General features: G+C 36.7%; 2 protein-coding genes across 4 annotated transcripts; both read left to right on the top strand.

Annotated features, from left to right (window-relative positions):
* Window positions 1-238: 238 nt before the first annotated feature.
* LOC114354816 (CD151 antigen) lies at window positions 239-20,210 on the top strand. 2 transcript variants are annotated; one of them, XM_028307383.1, is made up of 6 exons: window positions 239-259; window positions 11,766-11,970; window positions 12,928-13,119; window positions 15,541-15,714; window positions 16,414-16,563; window positions 17,144-20,210. In XM_028307383.1, exons 2-6 carry the CDS (start codon window positions 11,830-11,832, stop codon window positions 17,285-17,287), a joined length of 801 nt encoding a protein of 266 aa, XP_028163184.1. In that variant the 5' UTR covers window positions 239-259; window positions 11,766-11,829; the 3' UTR covers window positions 17,288-20,210. The 2 variants fall into 2 exon arrangements, with proteins under 2 accessions (XP_028163184.1, XP_028163185.1); XM_028307384.1 differs by lacking the exon at window positions 239-259 and adding an exon at window positions 11,592-11,686.
* On the top strand, window positions 8,592-11,264 carry SH3PX1 (sorting nexin 33-like protein SH3PX1). 2 transcript variants are annotated; one of them, XM_028307381.1, is made up of 2 exons: window positions 8,592-8,745; window positions 9,421-11,264. In XM_028307381.1, exon 2 carries the CDS (start codon window positions 9,436-9,438, stop codon window positions 11,107-11,109), a length of 1,674 nt encoding a protein of 557 aa, XP_028163182.1. In that variant the 5' UTR covers window positions 8,592-8,745; window positions 9,421-9,435; the 3' UTR covers window positions 11,110-11,264. The 2 variants fall into 2 exon arrangements, with proteins under 2 accessions (XP_028163182.1, XP_028163183.1); XM_028307382.1 differs by having other exon boundaries at window positions 8,596-8,745; window positions 9,418-11,264.
* Window positions 20,211-21,053: the final 843 nt, after the last annotated feature.

Genomic DNA, 21,053 nt, shown 5'->3' on the forward strand with positions numbered 1-21,053 from the left:
ATATAACAGAAATTTAGTTTTCATAGGGGTTTTAGAATTAGAGATTGATGGTGAAAACGGGCATTAGAGTCTGAAAGTTTACCTAAGTAGGTACAGATTGAAATACGATAATTTCAATTGGTTTTTTTGTATTCCCTATAAAGAGGCCTCATAATGTTTTTGTTGAAAAGATATAAATATTGATGAACTAAGATCACAGCGGTATTCCATTGAACTAAAAAGATTTTTTCTTCTTTTTCAGATACTGCCGCAGCCTCTGGTCAGTACTATTGCTACTACTAATGCTTCCCGCAATAAAATGCCGTCCTTTGATACACCCGGGACAAAAAATTTAGCACTATTGGCTCGACTTTTACAGATACTCAGTGAATTAAAGAGATGAAAAGATTTACTTAAAAAGATACCTTTGAACTATCTTTACCCCTACCTTTTTTAACGCTGTGAAAAATGAAAATAATAATATTTCACAAATTATAAAAGTTCATAAAATATTGGCATTCTGTCGAACCTTCTAACTCGAGCTGCGTTAATTGAAACTTCAAAAACAAGAAAAAATTTTAAAAGCGATCGAAGGCCACAAATGAAAATCCTTTTTTAAGGCAGATTGTAATTGCCATTTTAAATAGAAACCCATGGGAATAAAAGCCAAAGGATCCCACTAAGCCAATTAGCAAACCAATTACCATGTCTGTAGCGAAATGTCCCCGCAGAGGCGCAATCGCTAAATCATTATCTCTGTCATCAATCTTCGGCCGACAATCCCTAATGAATTCCGTTATAACAGTCTCTGTCTCTTGTTCACATTTTTTTCCGTCGCAAAATCTTTGGCTTTGATTAAAACTTTCCTCTCAAAGCGTATAGCTTCTGCCGGCAACTAGTTGATACTTCGAATTTGATTGATGCGAAAACTCAAGTGTTTTCTTTCGCATTTGAGAAACGTTACGAAAGCAATGATTGTAATAAATTATCATAATTGAAAGACGATTTGACAGAGCAGACATGAAAATTGGTGTTTATTGTAAACTTATGATTCTTAATATCAAGGACTTTTGGCATCTGATGCTTTAAAACTAAAAACTTCCTGCGTCACAACTGTTTATTAATTTCAAAATGTCTTCATTTAAAATGACCCAATCTTTGAATTAGAAAAAAAAATAGAACTTCTTCTATAAACAAGCTAAAAACACTGTCAACTAAATTAAGCGATATCTTGATGGACATTTCCCTGTTAGATTGATGTTTCGTTATTGTTTTTTTCCAAAGGAACCTAAGACTTTGTTTCATATACATAGTAGTCAATAAAGTCGAAGATGACAAAACACGTGAGAGAGATTTTCCTCAGCTTATAGGCGACTTTACATTTCAACGCGAGAAAGCCCTTACACGAGGGGTCCGCGTGAAAGGCATTCGGCTAAAGGGCTTATCCTAAAGCGTATTCATCTCATTAAAAGCGCGACCTTTTGAGCGAGTTTCCTTGTAAGGCGGGATGTGTAGTGTCTAACTTCTCGCCCTGAATAGATCAAGGAAGGTTTTAACGTGACAGTCTTTATAATTAACTCGGAACTTGAGAACATTAGCTTCACATTTTGTTTTTGCGCTGTACATTTTCACAAAATTTCATCTACTACGACATGAGTGGTTGAATAGGTCACAAACCTAAATCGACAAGATAAAATGATGTCGAGAATATTGTGAAAGAACTAAGTTAATGTAATCAGGCATCAAGTATCCTCTACTAGGGTCCTGAGTGTCTAATCACGGGCCTCTACAGGCGACAAAAGCGACACCCTTTGACCGTTTACGGAACTTCGGAACTCCCAAATTGAGCTTTATAAAGTAAAGTGGAGTGACGATCCATTTACGTATGTCCTCGCAAGCTTTTAAACTCTTTGCAACTTTCTGTCGTTATACGTAATGAAAATTCATGACTGCATAATTTGCCTCCCACGGGCCATTTTGAATCAACACATTGTTCATGGGTCACGGATGTGTGGAAGGATGTTAATATATTATTTTCAACAATGATTTTGCCTCAAACTTAAGTCCCCAAGGACTATCCAGGATACTGAAAGTACCTATCAAAGAGAGATCTAGTATGGATATCGTAAAACTTCCTTCGCCTATTTGTTTAGTTCTTAAACACTCGTTAAGGGACTGCGAAACTCGTAGTGTTGTTTGTTCCGAAATAGGCCCCAAGCCTTTTGTCGCGATTGCCTCGATTTGGGTCCAGTAAAGATAGAGACAGTAGACTAACTTAAGACGCACATAAATGGTAAGTGTAGACACTGTAATATAATTTTTGTAACGTATAACTCTGAATCATCAGATCGCCAGCAGGAATGGATAAAGTAGGCACCAGAGCTTCTAATTTGAAAATTGCCTTTTTTACTTCTGGGAATGCTTTGCAGATACCTACTAGCCAATGGGGACGTCTTGTTAAGTCGGTTATGTGGGGACAGACCCCGCTAAAGGAACTGGACCTACCTACTAGAACCTGATGGTATCCTCTGGAGTTCAATCAAACAGTGCCGCGAGTTATTGTTCTTATTTGGAGACATTATTTCGTAGTTCGAGAAACTTAATTGAAACCCATTTTGACATCATTCTAACGTGACCTAACTGGTATCTAAGTCAATGTTCAGATGAGCCAGCAAAGTTTTGACAGCAGTCGTCCCTTATTGGATGGCTTGAACTGGCGACCATGACTGCCCTCCGATGTCTGCGGCTCATCTCGAGTTTAAAGTGCACTTCGAGGCAAATGTTACTCGTTACTCCAAGTTTCTGCCCCAGTAAAGGCACCAATACAAGCAAGCCGAGTGTAACTTTGTTATGAAACTGCTAGAGTCGTTCAAGTAAGCACTTGCGGTGTTAATGAATGTTATTTAATTGTTTTAATTTACATGTTGTATGAAGAAATACTCCTCCTTTGCGAATTTTTTGCTGAAGTGCCTTTTAGGGCCTTAGGAAAATCTAAAACTTACCTAATAGTGGAAGGAGAATAACTTCGAATAATTACTTTGTCAGACTTCTTATCTTATGCAACCTGAGCCCCGATTACGGTAACTTTTAACGTCAACAATCCAGACACGCTTCTCGGTTCTGCGATATGATTGGTCAAAACAGCTGACGTACGCTGTTGAACGACCAATCGTATCGCAGAATCGAGAAGCGTGTCTGGATTGTTGACGTTAAAAATTACCGTAATCGGGGCTCTGGTTATGGACTTGTTAATAAAGTAGGTTAAGTAGGTAACGTCACAAGATGTGTTGTGTCACATAATAAAGTCGACGGAAAGCGGATCTTTCATGTTTTAAAAAAAGCCTAAAATTTACAATAACACACGGACGTAACAAAATGAATAAAAATTCAAATACCTTGTCATGAATTGAGCGGATTCGTTTTGTGAAAACCCTTGAAAAGTAAATTGGGGAAACAGGCTTTGTTATTGAATTATTCATAAAATCCTTCCGATTAGCATTCTAACTCAAGCTGTCAAAAACAAAATGGAAATGAAAGTGACGCATGTTTAATCTCCGATCAAATGACAACGTGGATTTTGTGAACTTAAAATTGTGTCCCAATAATTTACAATCAAAATGTATTTTGTAAAGACCACAAACCAAATTCTCACCACACTATAGACGTTAAAGTTCCAGCCAAAATCATAATAAAAAGAATACTACCTAATTAAAGACTTTGGATGTATATTTACTTAAATTAAAACAAGACGAGGGAGTTTTATCTACCCCAAGAATTTTCCTTTTCCTTGATCACAATATAAACCAAGAGATTCTAAGATTACTCTTATAAAGATTACTTAAGTAGGTAACTCAGTGTTTTTAGGAACAATCCTTTCCATTTTTCATAAACAAACCCGGAATGGATTACAATTTCGTTACTCGCAAAAATGAACTGATTAAAGTCTCCGCTCCTCGTTCTTACATCAGATTTTCCGTAATATCAAAAAATATCACGGAGCTCTATTTGACTAAATTGAGTTTTCAAACGCTTCCAGAAATTCCTGGGCCGGGTTTTGTAGAATAAATTGATGAACGCCAATTTGCCATTAGGGAAAGGAAAAAATCGCTGACAGCTTAATCAAGTTTGATTGCTTGGCTGTATAAATTCATTGCCAAAATCGGTCACTTCGCCTCTTTCACATCATTCACTTGCGGGAAGCATTGCCGATTGGCTAGATATGAATTTAATCAGATAGAATTATATGTAAATATACCTACTTACTTACATATTCCGTAAGTTCCGTTAAGAAAAAGTCCCGTTAAGAAAAAACATTTGGCACGAATCTAATGAAATAAATGGTACTTACTCTACATAGGTATAATATGATTTCCAAGAAAGATATTGACTAATTCACTATTGAACAAGTCTTCAGAGAACTATAAGGTTTCCTCGCTCGTGTCTATTAATATACTGAATTTATTAAGTAAGTATCATGAACCGACAATAGCGCAAATTCTTTACCAACTGAAAATGTGCTGAAATTCGTACTATTATTCGTAACTTTAATGAACAATGTTGGCGCGAATCTAAAAGAAACAATCTCACTCTACACATAATATCCTAGAACACATCTTCAGGCGCCACTACAGGGTTGTCACTTGTGTACTCTTATCTGTTGCATTCTTGTGACCCACGACTTGTCTTGTCAACCAGACTGACTGACTGACTTGACTAGCCATGGAATACGAAGCGTGGGCAGGCCTCCTACTAGGTGAATCAACGATCTGGTAAAGGCCGCGGGAGTAGCCTAGATGCAGGCAGCACAGGACCATTCATTGTGGAAAACCTTGGGGGAGGCCTTTGTCCAGCAGTGGACGTCATTTGGCTGAAACGAACGAACAAACGAACGAATGCAACTTGTAGGCTGTACGTGTATTTTTGACCTGATAAATTCAATGTATCATTGATGAGAACACAAGTTCATCGCCATCAATAAAAGAAGAAGAAGAAGAATTTGATGTCGTGATCATTATCAATTCGTCCACAGAGTCATCATCATCATCAAAAAGTTTTGTTCCCACTGCAGTAGCACGCCCTCTCTAATTTACAGGCAATTTCACTCCAATATATAGTTGTAGAGTTCTAACGACTCTTGAGATAATGCCATTGATTCTGTAGAAAAAAGCCACACAAAATGCTCATGCATTTTAATTATTCTGACGCATTTTTGGTAGTCAGCCCTAGCAGTCGGCGTTCCTTCTTGAGTGCAATCTGTCCTCTTATGTCACTTGCACCCTCTGCTTAGATATATTTCCTTTGTCCTACCCACACTCGCGAAGCAGCAATGAAGAACAAAGCGGCCGGAACGAAATAAACTATCAGGAAATGGATCTTTGTGAAACTAGTGTGAGAAATCATTCCGTAATTTTACAAAGAAGTATCTGTTATTTATTTTCTTTGTCGTTTCTGAAAATCAGGATGTTTGTCTTTTCAATCCCTATTTATGCAATTGTTTAGGTAATGTAAATCATAAAAATACCCAATTGTTTATTTCTTTCTCAGTATATCCGTGATTAAGGTTTCAAAAACACAATTTCTTATTTTTAATGAAAAATATTTTGGAAATGATATTGCAAGTCAAAATCGTAGGTAAAAGAAAAGCTGGTGCTTCCATTTGTACAATTTTTCAATTTTATGCCGCCATTCTCAATTTGAAAATTCCCATGCAGATACCGAATAACGAATCTCCAATGTTTGGCGGCCGTAAAAAATCTCAAAGCGGAAAACGGCGAAGTGCACGGAGCACAGAGGGACGGCTCGGATTTACTCCTCGAGTGCCTCAACGGTTAAAACCCAGATTTACCAACAAGTTAACAGAAAACCTCGTGCTTATTTAAAATCCACACAAAGCCCCAGATTTTAATTAGTTTCCTTATAAAATAAATGGCGACGAAATTAGATTCTTGACCAAGTTTGTATTTATTGTCTTCGGCGACTACAGGGAAGTTTCGCCTAAACGTAATCAAAAGTTTGAGCGTTACGATTGGTGCTAAATTCCATTCTCTTGTATTTATTTGATTCTTTCCCATTAACAGCTTATATATAAAACAGTTGATAGAATCTGAGCACAAACTATCTTCTTTGCACCTTTCTTTAAAAAAGAAAAATGTATTATTACCTATTTTACTGCGGAGATGGTTAAGTGGGGCTTGCCTAATCAAAAGGATGAGCCATACCCGGCGGTGCCCCGTTAATCGCCTATTTAACATTAATTTAATATATTTTCTACCAACTATCCGATGTAGTAGGTACACATATAGGTCAATGTCTAAACTGACTGCCAATGACTGCTGAAAATTGAATCATGGTCCCCCAAAGGAAGGAACAATAAACAGCTAATGACCGTTAGTTACCGCTGTTCCCAACGCAAAGGAACGCCGAAATCACTTTAGCAAGTTCCTTTTAAAACTTCCGGCGTTATTGGACTCTCGCAAACGTCTAGCAAACCTTCTTTCGCCTTTAATTGACTTGGTGTCTAAGGTGTCTACCATCTCGCCGAGTAATTGCATTCCGCGCAGGCAACACCGATTCGTTTACCCAAAGTAAACTTTATTTATAAAAGATTTAATTAACTGCCTCTTCCTACATTTATGAGCAGTTAGAAATTGTGACTGGAGATTAATATTTCCATGAATCTCAATTATTGTAATTCTTCATAAGGTTGTGTTATTTTTATGCCGATTTACCTAACTGGTAGAGACCCCCTTTCTGAACTTAACATCTAACAGAAAAAAAGTACTTTATAAACATGGATTATTATTAAGTAAACTATTTATTAATAACTAAACATTTATTTATAACTAAATAACTTGTAAAACCATAACATAACTTACCATTTCCTGACGTGTAGGTATTCTCTACATTTTCAGATAGATCTCAAATGATAGTACCTAGTACCTACCCATGTATATTTAGTTGTGATAGTAAATATTTGAAAATCTTGTAAAATTATATTTTATATCGCCACCAAAAACAATAAAAAAACGAGCATACAAATTAAAGTTAAATTGTTTTGTTTTCATTGTTAAGCACTCTTAAGATGACTACAGTAATAACTCAGCAATTTAGAGAAAATTACAGCTGCTTCGTGGTCTGCGGATGGCCAGCAGTAATTTACATGCAAAGCATCAACTTAGGTCGGTCAGGCAAAGTTGCAGTCTGTTGTTAGCAGTCTAGCTTAACAGCCCAGGCAACTTAACCTGCAGCCACCTGCCGTAGTTACCATAACTAAAACGACGTTGTAGCACGTACCTACTTCTATGGAAAAAAGGTCGAGTCTTGCTTTACACCTAGGCTCTGACCTGTGCAGACCAGAGTATAAGATTTAAAAATCCTTTGTATAAAATACAAACTCCCATTTATTCTGTAAGTAAAATAGGACGTTAAAGGCTGTTTAAGGAGGAAAATTCCTGGGAAGCCAGTGTGAAGGCTTAATCAGTATGTAAACTGGAGAGGCAGTTGCTTACACTCCATTAATTATAAACACTCCATGAACTCTTTAAAAAGTGTTTTACCATGTTTTCGTTGGCAAAAATAGAACTTTTAACCTGCCATACTTACAATAGCCTACTTAAATATATTTAAAAAGAAACCCTTGCTACTAATATTTTATATGAATTAATTACATATTAGAATTCAGTGCCGCTGCTTCTGGGATCAAAAATATGAGGGTGAGACTTGTCGGGTTTATTTTATCTAAGTTTATCTTATTATGTAATTTATCCAAGTACTTACCTACCTAAGCATTAAGCAGGCTTACACTAAACGCATTAAACATCGTATCCTCCCCTACATTTGGGCTAGGTAGACCTATGTAAGGTTCCAGGACGAGCTACATAACATACAGACAGACTAACAGCATGCAAGTAGGTACAGCCAGTAGAGACTGGTGCAGCGCAGGATTTGCGCGCTCTTGAGTGCACTCAGACCCTTGCGGCTTACACTTCAAAGTAAGTGTACGATAGTAGACGGCACGTTGATGGAAATACCTAGTAGGTACCTATGTTAAGAAAACACCAACCACAACGTAGTGATATTAGGAGTAGGGAGTAGGAGTAAGAAAGCGCGCTTGAAAAATAAACATAATAAAATTGGTTTTCCAGAATTCATGACAATTTTGGTTTATGATATTAATAATTAACTCAAGCAATAATCTATTACTCCAAGCGCCGCCGCGGCGCCGCGTGCCGCGTCGCAAAAACACATTGAAGTAGGTACATAATATGGTGCTGCTGCCTAAACTTGCATAGCTTTTACAATAAATTTCGTACATTTAAATGCAAGTTTTAATTGAAATATATAGGGAATATAGGACAAAAAACATTTAAATAAATACCCCGAAACAAAATAAGTTCCATTCGACTTTTATATTTACTTGACTGCGTCTATCGGAACGTATTTCTAGTGCTTTTACTATATCACGCCATCTATGATTCAGCTGTTACAACGCTGAGACAACCACGCAACCACTCACGGCTAACTTCACTACTGAGCCGCGATTGGCTGCAGACTCGAGATAATATTGATCGTCGAATAGCATTGGTTAATGGTAGGCAGAAGTAACACGTTTACCCAATAAAAATATTTTAGCACCAGTGACAACGAGTTAATTGTACAATGAAAACAAGTTTCCGACTTCCGAGCATCTGTCATCATCATCTGTCATTGATGACTGTACAATCAATCAGTATCCGCCTTTGTTTTAATTAATAAACTGTGAAAAAAGTAAGTATTATTATCAATTTATCGTTCATTTGTTAGGTTTATTGTTTTTTGTTATATAAGTTATCTCATTTTTGTTAGATATCATTTATAATTCGTGATCTTGGCTACACAAATTGACGTCATTGAATTCCATTAAAAAACGTTGAAATTCCTAGATTCTGCGAGTATCACATAGTATTAAAACAATGTTTATCGTTATACGCCTCATTTAGTAAATGTACAATCAATAAAAAGTCGCGTTTGAACAATTGGCAGTTTAAAATTTGTTATTGTTTTCGAAAGTATGAACCGAAAATTTATGGCTTAATTTTAAATTTGCAATATGTATCTAGCTCATGTTATTGTTCTCTTACAATAGTAAGCTACTTAGAATACCGTTGCTCTGATTTCTAAAGTATAACTATCCCAAAAACAATGTGAATATGAGCACATTGTCAATTATAAAGCCAGCTTAATTGAGGGCTATTAGAGATATGTGTCAACTCCTTGCACGATTGACTGACGCCCCAAATAGAACGATCTGATAATAACACCACGCATTATTAGTGAGAACGTGTATTATCAATTTTCTGTGCAACTTTTCTAGATAACAATGATAAGATAATGAATGTACTTATCTCAATCCTTCTTAAACATATTGTACTCTGTGTAATAATCTGTTTCGCATTGTTGTAGGTAACAGGGTCTGCGATGACGGCCCAAGTGCAAGCCTTGTATGACTTCACGGGTGAGCCCGGCACCACGGAGATGTCAATCACCACTGGTGAAGTACTGACACTGTTGAATACTGAGATCGGTGAAGGTTGGTGGGAGGGAAGGAATGCAAGAGGAGAAACTGGATTATTCCCTGCGGCATACGTAAGAAAGCTTACCCCGGAAGATGCAGTACATGGTAAAGCAGCACCAGCAGCTCCTAGATATGACCAAGCAGCTGACGACTGGGGCGATCAACAGTACAGTGCCGGTGACAACAACTACCAGCGAGCAGCGTCTCACGACGACGGCTGGGATGATGATTGGGATGACGACACATATTCTGAAATTGGCCCCGCACAACAGAAAGCTCAACAAGCCCAACAAGCACCCATGACTCCTCTGCCTGGGATGCCAATAAGTGAATACAATCACCAAATCAGTGATGACACCACATCCAACTTTGGATCAACAGTAGGGACAGTGAGAAAAAACAAATTCGCTCCTTCTTCAAAAGTGAGTGGAGAGAGTTACCTGCTGGGCACATTGAATGTTGAAGTACCTGATTCTGAAAAAGTTTACATAATTCAAGATGAAGACGGATACATATGGTCACCTATACCACAACCATTTTCTGTAACAGTGGCATCCCCAAAGAAAGAATCTAAATTCAAAGGAATCAAGAGCTTCATAGCATACCAGTTGACACCATCTTTTAACAATATACAAGTGTCTAGAAGATACAAGCACTTTGACTGGTTACATGAAAGATTGCAAGAAAAGTTCACTCTTATTCCAATCCCACCTTTGCCAGATAAACAAATTTCTGGCCGTTACGATGAGCAGCTCATAGAACGTCGAAGAGTTCAACTGCAAGAATTTGTTGATTGGATGTGCAGACACCCAGTTCTTTCTAAAAGTGAAGTCTGGCAACACTTTCTTACATGCACTGATGAAAAGAGATGGAAGGCAGGTAAGAGGCAAGCTGAAAGGGATGCCCTGTTAGGCCTCAATTATTGTATATCACTAGTTGTACCTGAAAAAGCTTTATTACAATCACAAGTGGACCACATCACAGAACAGTGCCACACATTCGTCAGTAGTATGGACACTTCAGTGAAATCAGTGTCCAGTATGTGTCTCGCACAAACTAAGAGGTTCCAAGGCCCATACAAAACTGACTGCCAGAAAGTTGGTGAAGCCTTCTACAACCTAGGAAATGCTCTCAGTTTAGATGAAGGCTCTATAGTCTCGACATCTAAATTAACTTCGGCCATAAAGCTGACTGGAGGAGCTTATATTGAGATTGGACGAATGTATGACGAACAACCGAAATACGACTGGGAGCCTTTGGGTGACAAATTCCATTTATACAAAGGCATTGTTGGTAGCTTCCCTGATGTTCTAGCAAATCATAAAGGAGCCGTTCAAAAGAAACGAGAATGTGAACGGTTAACAGCTGAACACAAGATGGAAGTAGCTCAGCTGAATGAGGTGTTGCGAAGAACCGATGTTATTTCTTATGCTCTTCTTGCCGAAATAAACCACTTTAAGGCTGAAAGAACTACTGATATAAAGGCGACTATGCAAAAATTCCTAAGGCAGCAAATCAATTTCTACAAGAAAATTGTTGATAAATTGGAAACAACTCTTCGACAATATGATGAGTAGTTAAATTGCTACTAATAACTAAAGCAAGCAGTAAATTGAAAATATTTCGAAAACAATGTAAACGGCCTTGAATTTTCTTAGTTACATCTGTATTCTAAATTATTGTGTAAAATTACTATGTATTCATTTTGTATGTTTACATAACTAGAATCCAAAGGATTAATCATAAAACATTGGTGTAATAATGTAGTGTAACAATTAATCAATGAATTTACTTGTGATGAAATCATGGACTGAATGTAAAGTGATTATGATGATACACATTCTGTTAATTTTCTACAACAAATATGCTGTATATATTTTTTGCATCGGAGACTACCTTCATGGATTTATTATTTTTTCTATCGTATATACATTTTTTAAATTGTACTAATTGCGGATCAATTATTTTGTTGTCTAATTTTAGAATAAGTGTTGTACTATATTCCTTTTATAAGATATTTTATAGGCCTTGCTAATTAATAATAAATAATGTAATTCGTTATGCTGTTTTTCAATTTATATTGTAAGCGAATAGGGACATTCGACAATGAAACCTTAAAAACGTAATGACACAAATCCCATATTAAATTCCTTAGTAAGTATGAAATAATCCATAATGCTATTAAGCCCTTAATACTGGCTGTATTTACCAAACCTTGTATTTCTTTTTTCAGGACAAACATGAACAAGAAGAGGTGAAAACAGGAATAATTGGACCAAGACTCCATCGCGCCAAATATGGCAGAGGAGAAGAAAAAAGATGGCAACGCACTTTTAGGGAAAAAGAAGAAAATAAAGCCAAGAAAATCAAGAGACGCTGATTGCTGCAGCGTGAACTTCTTGAAATGCGTACTTCATATCTTCAACGTAGTATTTTTGGTAAGAATTATTTTCCTTCAATAATACTCGTACAACCCTCTTGGTCCACACCACAGTTAATTGATAAATATTACCTTTATTTTCGACGAATTATACATCTAAACCTTCCTCTAGAACTTGAATGTTGTTTAAAAAGGTCTAAACCTAGGCGCAGACCACCGACTTATAGTTGGCCGATAGTTGGGCCCGATTTTAATTTGTGTGAAGAATCGGCATATACCAAATCGGTGTAATGTGCGCACTTTCATACATCTCCATACTGATTAACAGCCCGATCCAACTTATCGGCCAACTAAAAGTTGGTGGTCTGCGCCTAGGCTAAAGGCTGATATAATAAGTGAAGGTTGGCTTTAAACATACCCTTAAACTTTTACCAGGTAGTGACTGAATTATTGCCATCAAATATTTTGAACTTTATTGATATAACATAAAAAACCAATGAAATGTTTTACTCTGTACCAGCGCCTGGAGAGGCTTAGTTCAAACGATCATTGCAAACGTTGTGATAGGGATAGAGACATGCGATTTTTGGTTTTACGAATGTAATACGATAGAGAATAATACAAAGTAATAAAAACCACCTGTTATAGGGGCATTTTTTGGAGAAATTTATCAAATAACCAAAAAAACACGAATTTAAAAGCATTTTTTTTTTTCAAAAGTATCATTTTTTATTATTTGCTGGCCTTTTTTGTGTATTTTATGTATTTTTTTAGTATCGCCTGTTATTGAGCATTATTACTGTTTTTATTTTATCAGGATATACCGCTTAGTTTAAAAGTTATTACGTTTTCTTTACAATAAGTAATTGGAAGAAAAAAAAATTCTATAAAAAATTTAAAAAAAATCTCAAAAATTTTTTTACCTCTTTTTTGTCGATAAAAATAGGTCTAGTTTCATCTATTCTATTTTCGTATGTACACTTTAACGTGACTCACACTGTATTTCTTTTATTAGTTCGCAGGTATAGGCGTGCTAGCGGTAGGGGCATGGACCGTGGCGTCTCGACACAGATTCGTGGCGCTCCTCCCGACGCCGACTTATCCAGCCATCGCGTACCTTCTCATCATTGGTGGAGGCTTAGGCATACCTCTATGCGCTCTAGGCTGCTGCGGCCTCAAGACTGAAAACAGAACCAGTTTGTTATGTGTAAGTTTCTGACACTATAATGTTATTTAAGTTTAGTTCTGACGTTGCTCTATTCAGCCATCGCGTACAGTCAGCGTCAAAAAGTTCGTGACACCCAAAGTGGCCAAAATGTTGATAACACGTTCATTCCAATGAGTGTTGAAAAATCCGCCAGATGGCAATACGTAGACGCGAGGTCCAAATGCTGCGTGATTGGTGGATTTTGACATATCTGTCAATGTCATGTCAAAAATAACTAATCATGCAGCATTTGGACCTCGCGTCTACGTATTGCCATCTGGCGGATTTTTAAATCGCGAAAACCCTCATTGTAACAAAGACGTTTTGCGAATTCTGAAAAATATTTCTGATTTCTGAAACGTCAAATAGTTCGTGACACCCAAAGTAGGTACCGAATACCTATTTCACGCTGACTGTACCTTTTCATTATCGGCGGTAGTGTAAAGAAAGATCTGTATGTTAAATGAAACTATATTGAGATGTAGTTGGTACTTTTGTTGAACTTATTTGATAGAAGCTTTCTTTTTAAAAATCGAATCAACTTTCGCTTGGTTATTTATTTATTTATTCATGAATAGTTATGACTCCGAGTACTGAATTCCTACTAATTTATCCCTATCAAAATCGAATTTTAATTTGCCTACAGTTAGTAAAAACCAATAATAAATGTATTGTGGTAAATTTAATAAGTTTGATAGCTAAAACTGATTGGAAACTCCAATGTGTGTTATTCGTTCATTAGCCCGTATAAAGCAAGCGATAACTGCTTTTCATGCTGAATTTTCCTATCGCACTACCTACGTTCTAAAAATATCGCAATAAAACCAATTACGGTGAATTACCTATACATATTGTAACTCCCGGCCATGGCATGAATTGCTAAGGTTAAGGACAATTAAAGAATCATTCAAGAATACAATTCTGTAATCAATCTGAATAACATGCTTATCAAGTAGTCGCATCTGTTTAGATAATAGTATTTAGTATGATGTACTCACTTAGTCATAATAAATTACCTAAAAATGATAGTAAATTCATTTCTTCAAACTGGATAGCTTTTATCTTATCAAGATAAACTTCCCTTTTATCTTACCCAAAGGTCCCCCGAACTACAATACAGTGTAACAATAAAGTACTCAAAATATCTTAAAACTGTAAACATCACGCATCATATTTACGTGTTGACAGACCGTCGTGTTTTCTCCAACCAAGCAACTACGTAGATTACAATTATTTATCTTGGGCTTTCCAAAACCTAATTCAAGCCGGGTTTGTTGTTTCGAGATATCATTACACACATTGTTTTACTGATTAGTTTATTGACTAACGCCCGTATTCACAAACATTACTATGAGGTCTCACAGTGCGCGTGGACGCACAGGGACGCAGGGAACACACGAACCAATCACAGAGCTCTATTCAACGTTGTGCGTTCGATTTGCTGCTTTACTTAAGCAAGTATCGTTTGTGAATACGGGCGTAAACCTGTTTAGTATAAAACTGTCACTTCTATATTGATGAAATAGATATTAACAATTACTGAAAATATTTTTTATGCTTATACTCCCAAGTATCTTACTACATATAAATTTACATTTTGTATTTTCATCAATGGAAATTAATGGGATCGCTTCCCCCACCATTGCGGTTACACAGGAACTATGATATTAGTTCCTCTTTAGATAAAATCACTTTATTAAAGTGATTATATCCTCTTTATGACTCACACGGCACACCTAACCCACTAGCGAACCATTATGCATTGTGAACTGAAATGAAATTTTGTGTCCCACAAATTAGAAAGAAAGAAAGAAAAGTATTTATTTGATGCAAGTACACAGCAAAATAATAACTAAAACTAAACAACAGAACTGGTACCAGCACCAAAATGGCATCAGCTCAGTATTCGCCGTGACGGCAGAGAGCGCGTCACGACCACTGGTATTCTGCGGATGCCAGTTGAGGTAAAGGGCGCAGCTTACATTTTGTATTGCCATGGCAATAGTGGGATACAAACTATTGTCAGCTAGTGTCTACAAAAAGTTATAGGTCGCTTAACTCAGTCAGTGCCTGAGGTATGGGAGCGGCACGGGAGGGGTGATTTTGACATGTATTATGTGACAGTACTGACAGTACATTAAAATCTGTGGGTCTAGACAAAGTGCAAATTATAATCGCAAACCAGTCGAAAAGTGATCGAAAAGTCCCTTTTTTGTGTGGAGTTTTGACGGATTCGATTTTCGATTCGATCAAAAAGTGCGTTTTGTCTAGGGGGCCTGAAGTGTCGCTGATATTTGACCGTTTGACATAACAAAACCTTACCGCTCCCATACCTCAAAGACTGACCGAGTTATACGCGACCTACAGTTTTCATTTTTTCCTTTAACATTTTAATCTAACCAACCGGTATTTCCATTCCAGTACACATACTTCCTGCTGATAACCTTCGTACTGGAAGCTGGTGCGGGTGGACTGGCCTACTACTACGAGGTGGCCGTGGAAGACGAGCTCAGGGCCGAGCTCAATAACACTTTCCTATCCAACTACGCGCTGGATGCTATCATCACTGATGCCGTAGACCTGATGCAGACTGAGGTAGGTCGCTTAGGGAATATAGCACTTATGAGTAAGTTTATACAGGTGACAATAGCACAACTATTACTACGAGGTGGCCGTGGAAGGCGAGCTTAGAGCCGAAGTCAATAACACCTTCCTATCCAACTACGCGCTGGATGCTATCATCACTGATGCCGTAGACCTGATGCAGACTGAGGTAGGTCGCTTAGCGAATATAGCACTTATGTGTAGAGTTTATAAAGGCGATAATAGCACAACTATTACCAAGAGGTGGCCGTGGAACACGAGCTTAGGGCCGAGCTCAACAATATCTTCCTATCCAACTACGCACTGGATGCTATCATCACTGATGCTGTGGATCTCATGCAGACTGAGGTAGGCCGCGTAGCGAATATAAGAGTAATCAGTCACCACCACCTCGATAATATTAAATACACTTCTGTTTGGTGTCATGATTCACGTGGTTACTAAACTCGCAAAAGAGCTGGTTGGTCTCAATCTCAATACTCAATAATTTATTGCATCCTTAATGTTTCAAAATGTGTACCTACAAAATGTTACAAAACGTAGCAAAGAAGCGCCAAAGAGCAGCACGTTCTCCTGGTTGGTCCTGGTTTATTTATTCAATCACTACCTACCTGGTAGTCTTCTAATCTAGCTCTAAATGTAGTGACAGTTTATATGGACCTTTTATTAAAAATACCATATCTTTTCCAGTTCAAATGCTGCGGCGCGGTGCGATACAACGACTGGCGGCGGAGCGCGTGGCACGAGCACGACCCGAGGCTACTCGTGCCCGACTCGTGCTGCAAGACTGTGGCCACGCGCTGCGGTACTAGGGACCACCCTTCTAATATCTACTATATGGTGAGTTGCGTTCCTTGTTGCAAATAGGTTTATATGTCATCATAAGAGGGCTTTGTGAGTTTACATAAAACGTCCTCACTAGTGAGCGCGTTAAAAAAATATATGAACATTTTAATTCTTGAAAGTTTCCGCTAGGGGCGCTGTACAATCCGTCATAAATTTGCTCACTAGTGACGACGTTTTGATGTAAACTCACACTACGCCCCCAGGTCATTAGCTGGGTCCACGACGAATAATCCACCGCGCTACAATCGCGCGAGATATTTTAAGCGCAAGATCCAATTTGAAACAACTCACTGCGGCTGTCAGCTAAAGACTGACTGAGCTCGCTCATCGTTCGTTAGTTGTGGGGGAACGACGCTAGCGCCACTTTACAAAACAACCTACCAGAATTAAATGAAAACTACGGTACAAATTGACCAACTTGTGATTAATTAATCATCGCTTACCATAATTGTTCCTCGAACTTACTACTACAACTATATTTATTAAATAATATATTTATCTCTTTTTATCTCATCTTGTCCTAAGATGTATAAAGGTCGAATAGAAATCAATTAAGCTAATTTATTCGTTTCAGGGCTGCATACGCCACTTCACGAACCACATACGAGACCACCTGATAATCCTGGCCGCAGTAGGCGTGGGTATGTCAGTCATACCTATATTCGGGTTCCTATTCTCCTGCGTGCTCTACGTGAAAATCAAGCACGTGATCGACTGACCTCGGCCCAAGCCGTCGGCCGGGAACCGCAAAGTGTTCGACAAGTCCGCGTCGGCCGGCGACTTGACCAAATACCAGGCGCCCGTTCATAGGAATAAGCCCCGCCCACCTAGCAAGCGGGCCAAGCGACCGCCCTGCCCTCTACATCATAAAGAAAAGGAGCACATCGCGCCTATTTCAACTATTAGTGATAACGTCAGCATATAATAGCTAGTTTGGAAATTCAGAGTTGGATTTTCCGCGCGATTACTTTTAGCTATGAAAGAATTGGATGCGCGAGAATTATTGTGAGTTCTTGCTCTTGAGTTAGATAGAATTTGACGTTATTTTGAACTATAATTAATTATGTATGAGTCCTACCGGGTAGTTGTTTATGGTTCGAATAACAAATCTCAAACTTGAATTAAAAACTCAACTGTAAATAAATAATTAAGTGAGAAGTAATTGCAATAGTAATGCAAATGGCGCCAAATACCACCAGCTCACCGCGGGGCTACACAAGTGGACTCTTAAATTACATTAAAAATAATAAATACCTATATTTATGTGTCTGCACCTTCGTTGTTATGGCGTTCGTTATATTAATGTTTAAATCACAAGTTATAAATCACATTACTTTTCACTTTATCCACAGTCTTCCTATTCTCACAGACACAGCATATTTATTTATAAAGAAATCTCAATATCTCTAACTAAATAGATCATAATATAATTTCATGTGTTCATGGTTACACTATGTATAGAAAATAAAATGTTCATGTCTAGTTCGTAGCTAAGTAGTACATGACCGAATTTATATCAAAATGTATCTAAGTCATACGTTTGAAAATAATAACTACGTTAGAAGAGTTGTTAGAAATATTTTAAGATGGTGCTATATTTTGTTAACTGTACCGTAGGCCATTGTGTACTTAACACCGTAGAGACATCTATTAAGGGTAGTTTAAGAATTAACAAAATGTGTCCGAACATCCATTTCAATAGAAAATATGTATGTTTACTTCCAGTGTATGTAATTTCACAGCTTAAATATCATTAATATTAACCGCTTGAGTCCCAGACGGAATTAATTAATGTCATAACAATTGATTATCTATTGTGTCTAGATTCGCGGATCTTGAAGGATTAACTTATAAATCCTGGCTGACATTTGACTATAATTCATCATGAAATGTATTAAAAAAATTACAAGCCAGTAACTACAAATAATATAAAAAAATTTTTTTAAAATTCGAATATCCATCGGTAACGGTATCAAGTATCAACATTCATGGACACACTTTTTAGGTCATAAAGTTGCCGAAGGCAAAAACAGGTGGCGTATCAGTTCTAAATTATGTAAATGTAACCAAATGTTGTTATCTTGAACTTATGGCATAAAATACAATGTTCATTATTCATTGCACAAAAAGTTTACTCTGATAATTTACTCATCCAGTAGCTATAGAATTATATCAAATATTACTTATGAGTGTCAAGGTGCCCATGCTGTCACTTGTTTAAAGGAAGAGGTGAATACTAAAATAAACATTTACATAAACTTGTAATTTGGCGAGAGGCGGATCAGGTCTTTATATTTGAGGTATTTTATCGATAAAATTGTCCTTTGATTTATAGTTTAGCTCTTATAGTTTGAATACTACTCTCCCGGACATTGTATACCACCAGCGGGGAATGCCCGAAAATGTCTAGTCTCGTACGTCACTCTCACTATGTAAGCAGCGCACTAAATATTTCTTAATGACCTTTAATTTCCGGTGATATTTAATTTAATTAAGAACATTGCATTTTATGCCATTAAGCCTCAAGTCGTAGAAATAATTAATGTGTGTTTAACAAAACTATACCTAAGCTATATTGTGCCTTATAATTATTAAGATCGTAGGTTAATGAAACGCTGCAAGTCTTAGCTTATAAATTCTATCGTTTAATTTTGTAGGGTTCCGTATTTTAAATTACTTCTACGTAAAAAAAAATAACGCCTGTTTCTTATTTAATTATGCTCCTACGTCCATAAAATCAAATTATGGGTATAAAATTAAATATTCATATTCATTAATGGAATGATGTGGGTTTTTATGCTTTTACAGAAAATTGGTTTTATATTACCAGATTGTTGTTTATTTAAATAAAAAGCGAACTTTGAGAGACCAAACTTACCTTTTTAGGGTTCCGTAGTCCTGACAAGGAACCCTTATTTCATTTCACTTTCTTAATTTCAAAATATCATGTTTAAAATGTTTTGATTAATAAGTCTTAACATTCAAGGAAAAATAACTATTATTGTGTTTTTATTCCATTTCTATAAAATAACAATAAAAACCGGCCTTGAATCGACCTTAGAAGTGGATTCGTTCCGCTCATTCCATGATTCTTTATGTTTTATTTGGGTGGGAACTACAAGTTCGTTGTGTCGTTGACTTTTATTGTACCTACTCGTATGTGTTGCTACTTGCTGTAAAATTTAGTGTTGTTTTTTGTTACACGACATAGCACTTAAAATGGGGTTTTAACCTTTCTTCAGTGACAAACTATTTTCTGCACTTCAAAATGTTGACTGACCCTTTTCACACTTACCTAAAATAATTGTAAGAAAATAATCTGACGCAGTTGAGTAAAAAAAAAGCATACAAAGGGAGAGGACAGATTTATACAAAAGATGTACATAGTGTTATTTCCCGTTTTAAAATCATGATTAAAAAAATTATGAAACGAACAACTACTATGAAGTCATTTAATACGGAACCCATTTATATTTACTTTTAATTAGATAAATGAATTATTTTGCACTTGTCATCTTAATTAACATCACTTAAGTGTTATAATAATCTAAACCAAATATTCAGTTTAATTCATTTATATAGGCTACATGCATAGTTTACTTTTAACTGAGTTATGAAGAAAATAATTTCATTTTACCTAACAACAATAAAAAACCATGCATACCCTACTTACCCTATTTTTATTTACAAGGATTTTTGTTTTAGTACTTGAATATTCATAATAAACAAAAAAAAATAAGCATAATTATTATTGTATACAAAAAATGATAAATTACGTACGTATGTATTCTTTGAGCTGTCGATATTTTGTGAAAGGAGCCGAATCTAACATGCTTTTCTCTCTTAGTACCTACTTACTAAAGTTTATTATTTTTTACTGTTAATGCGGTATTTTATATTTAAACTACCTATACTATTTAAGGCGATTAGTGTCCTCAATCCGCGTAAAATGGTCATTTTGTAAAGCCTACTCCTCTTTTACTGCTGGACAGAAATAGTTGAAAAAAATATATGTTATACAACAGTTCAAGGACTACATTTGACACGTTTGAATTTTTCCTACGTCTCTTTGTTGTGGATTAAAAAAATAAATACGGGACATCAATTTTTTACTTCAATTCCCTACTCCTCCCAAACGGCTATGTTAATTTTAAAGATTTTTGCACGAATAGATTAAGAATTCTTTAATCTTTAAATGACACGTTGCGTTTTTCAATCGAACATTACTTTCATTCATAAATTTTACTTTTGATAAATTCTGAACGTTTTGCTGTTGAGGGGGCCTTCGCGGGGTGCGGGCGGCAGTCGGCCGCTGGCCTTCAGACGGGGAGGTTGTGTTACTCGCTGCAAACTGACATTAGCGATCAAAATGAATTTTTTCTTTGGCTGAGTTGCACCACCTGACGTGACCTAACTTTGACCGTAGCTTTGGCGATAACCGGTGTTTTTTTGTATGGAGTTTGACAGATATTTGACTTTTGTCA

Source organism: Ostrinia furnacalis, unplaced genomic scaffold (assembly GCF_004193835.3).
Source record: "Ostrinia furnacalis isolate ACB-3 unplaced genomic scaffold, ASM419383v2 OfSCF2163, whole genome shotgun sequence".
Classification (NCBI taxonomy): Eukaryota; Metazoa; Arthropoda; class Insecta; order Lepidoptera; family Crambidae; genus Ostrinia; species Ostrinia furnacalis.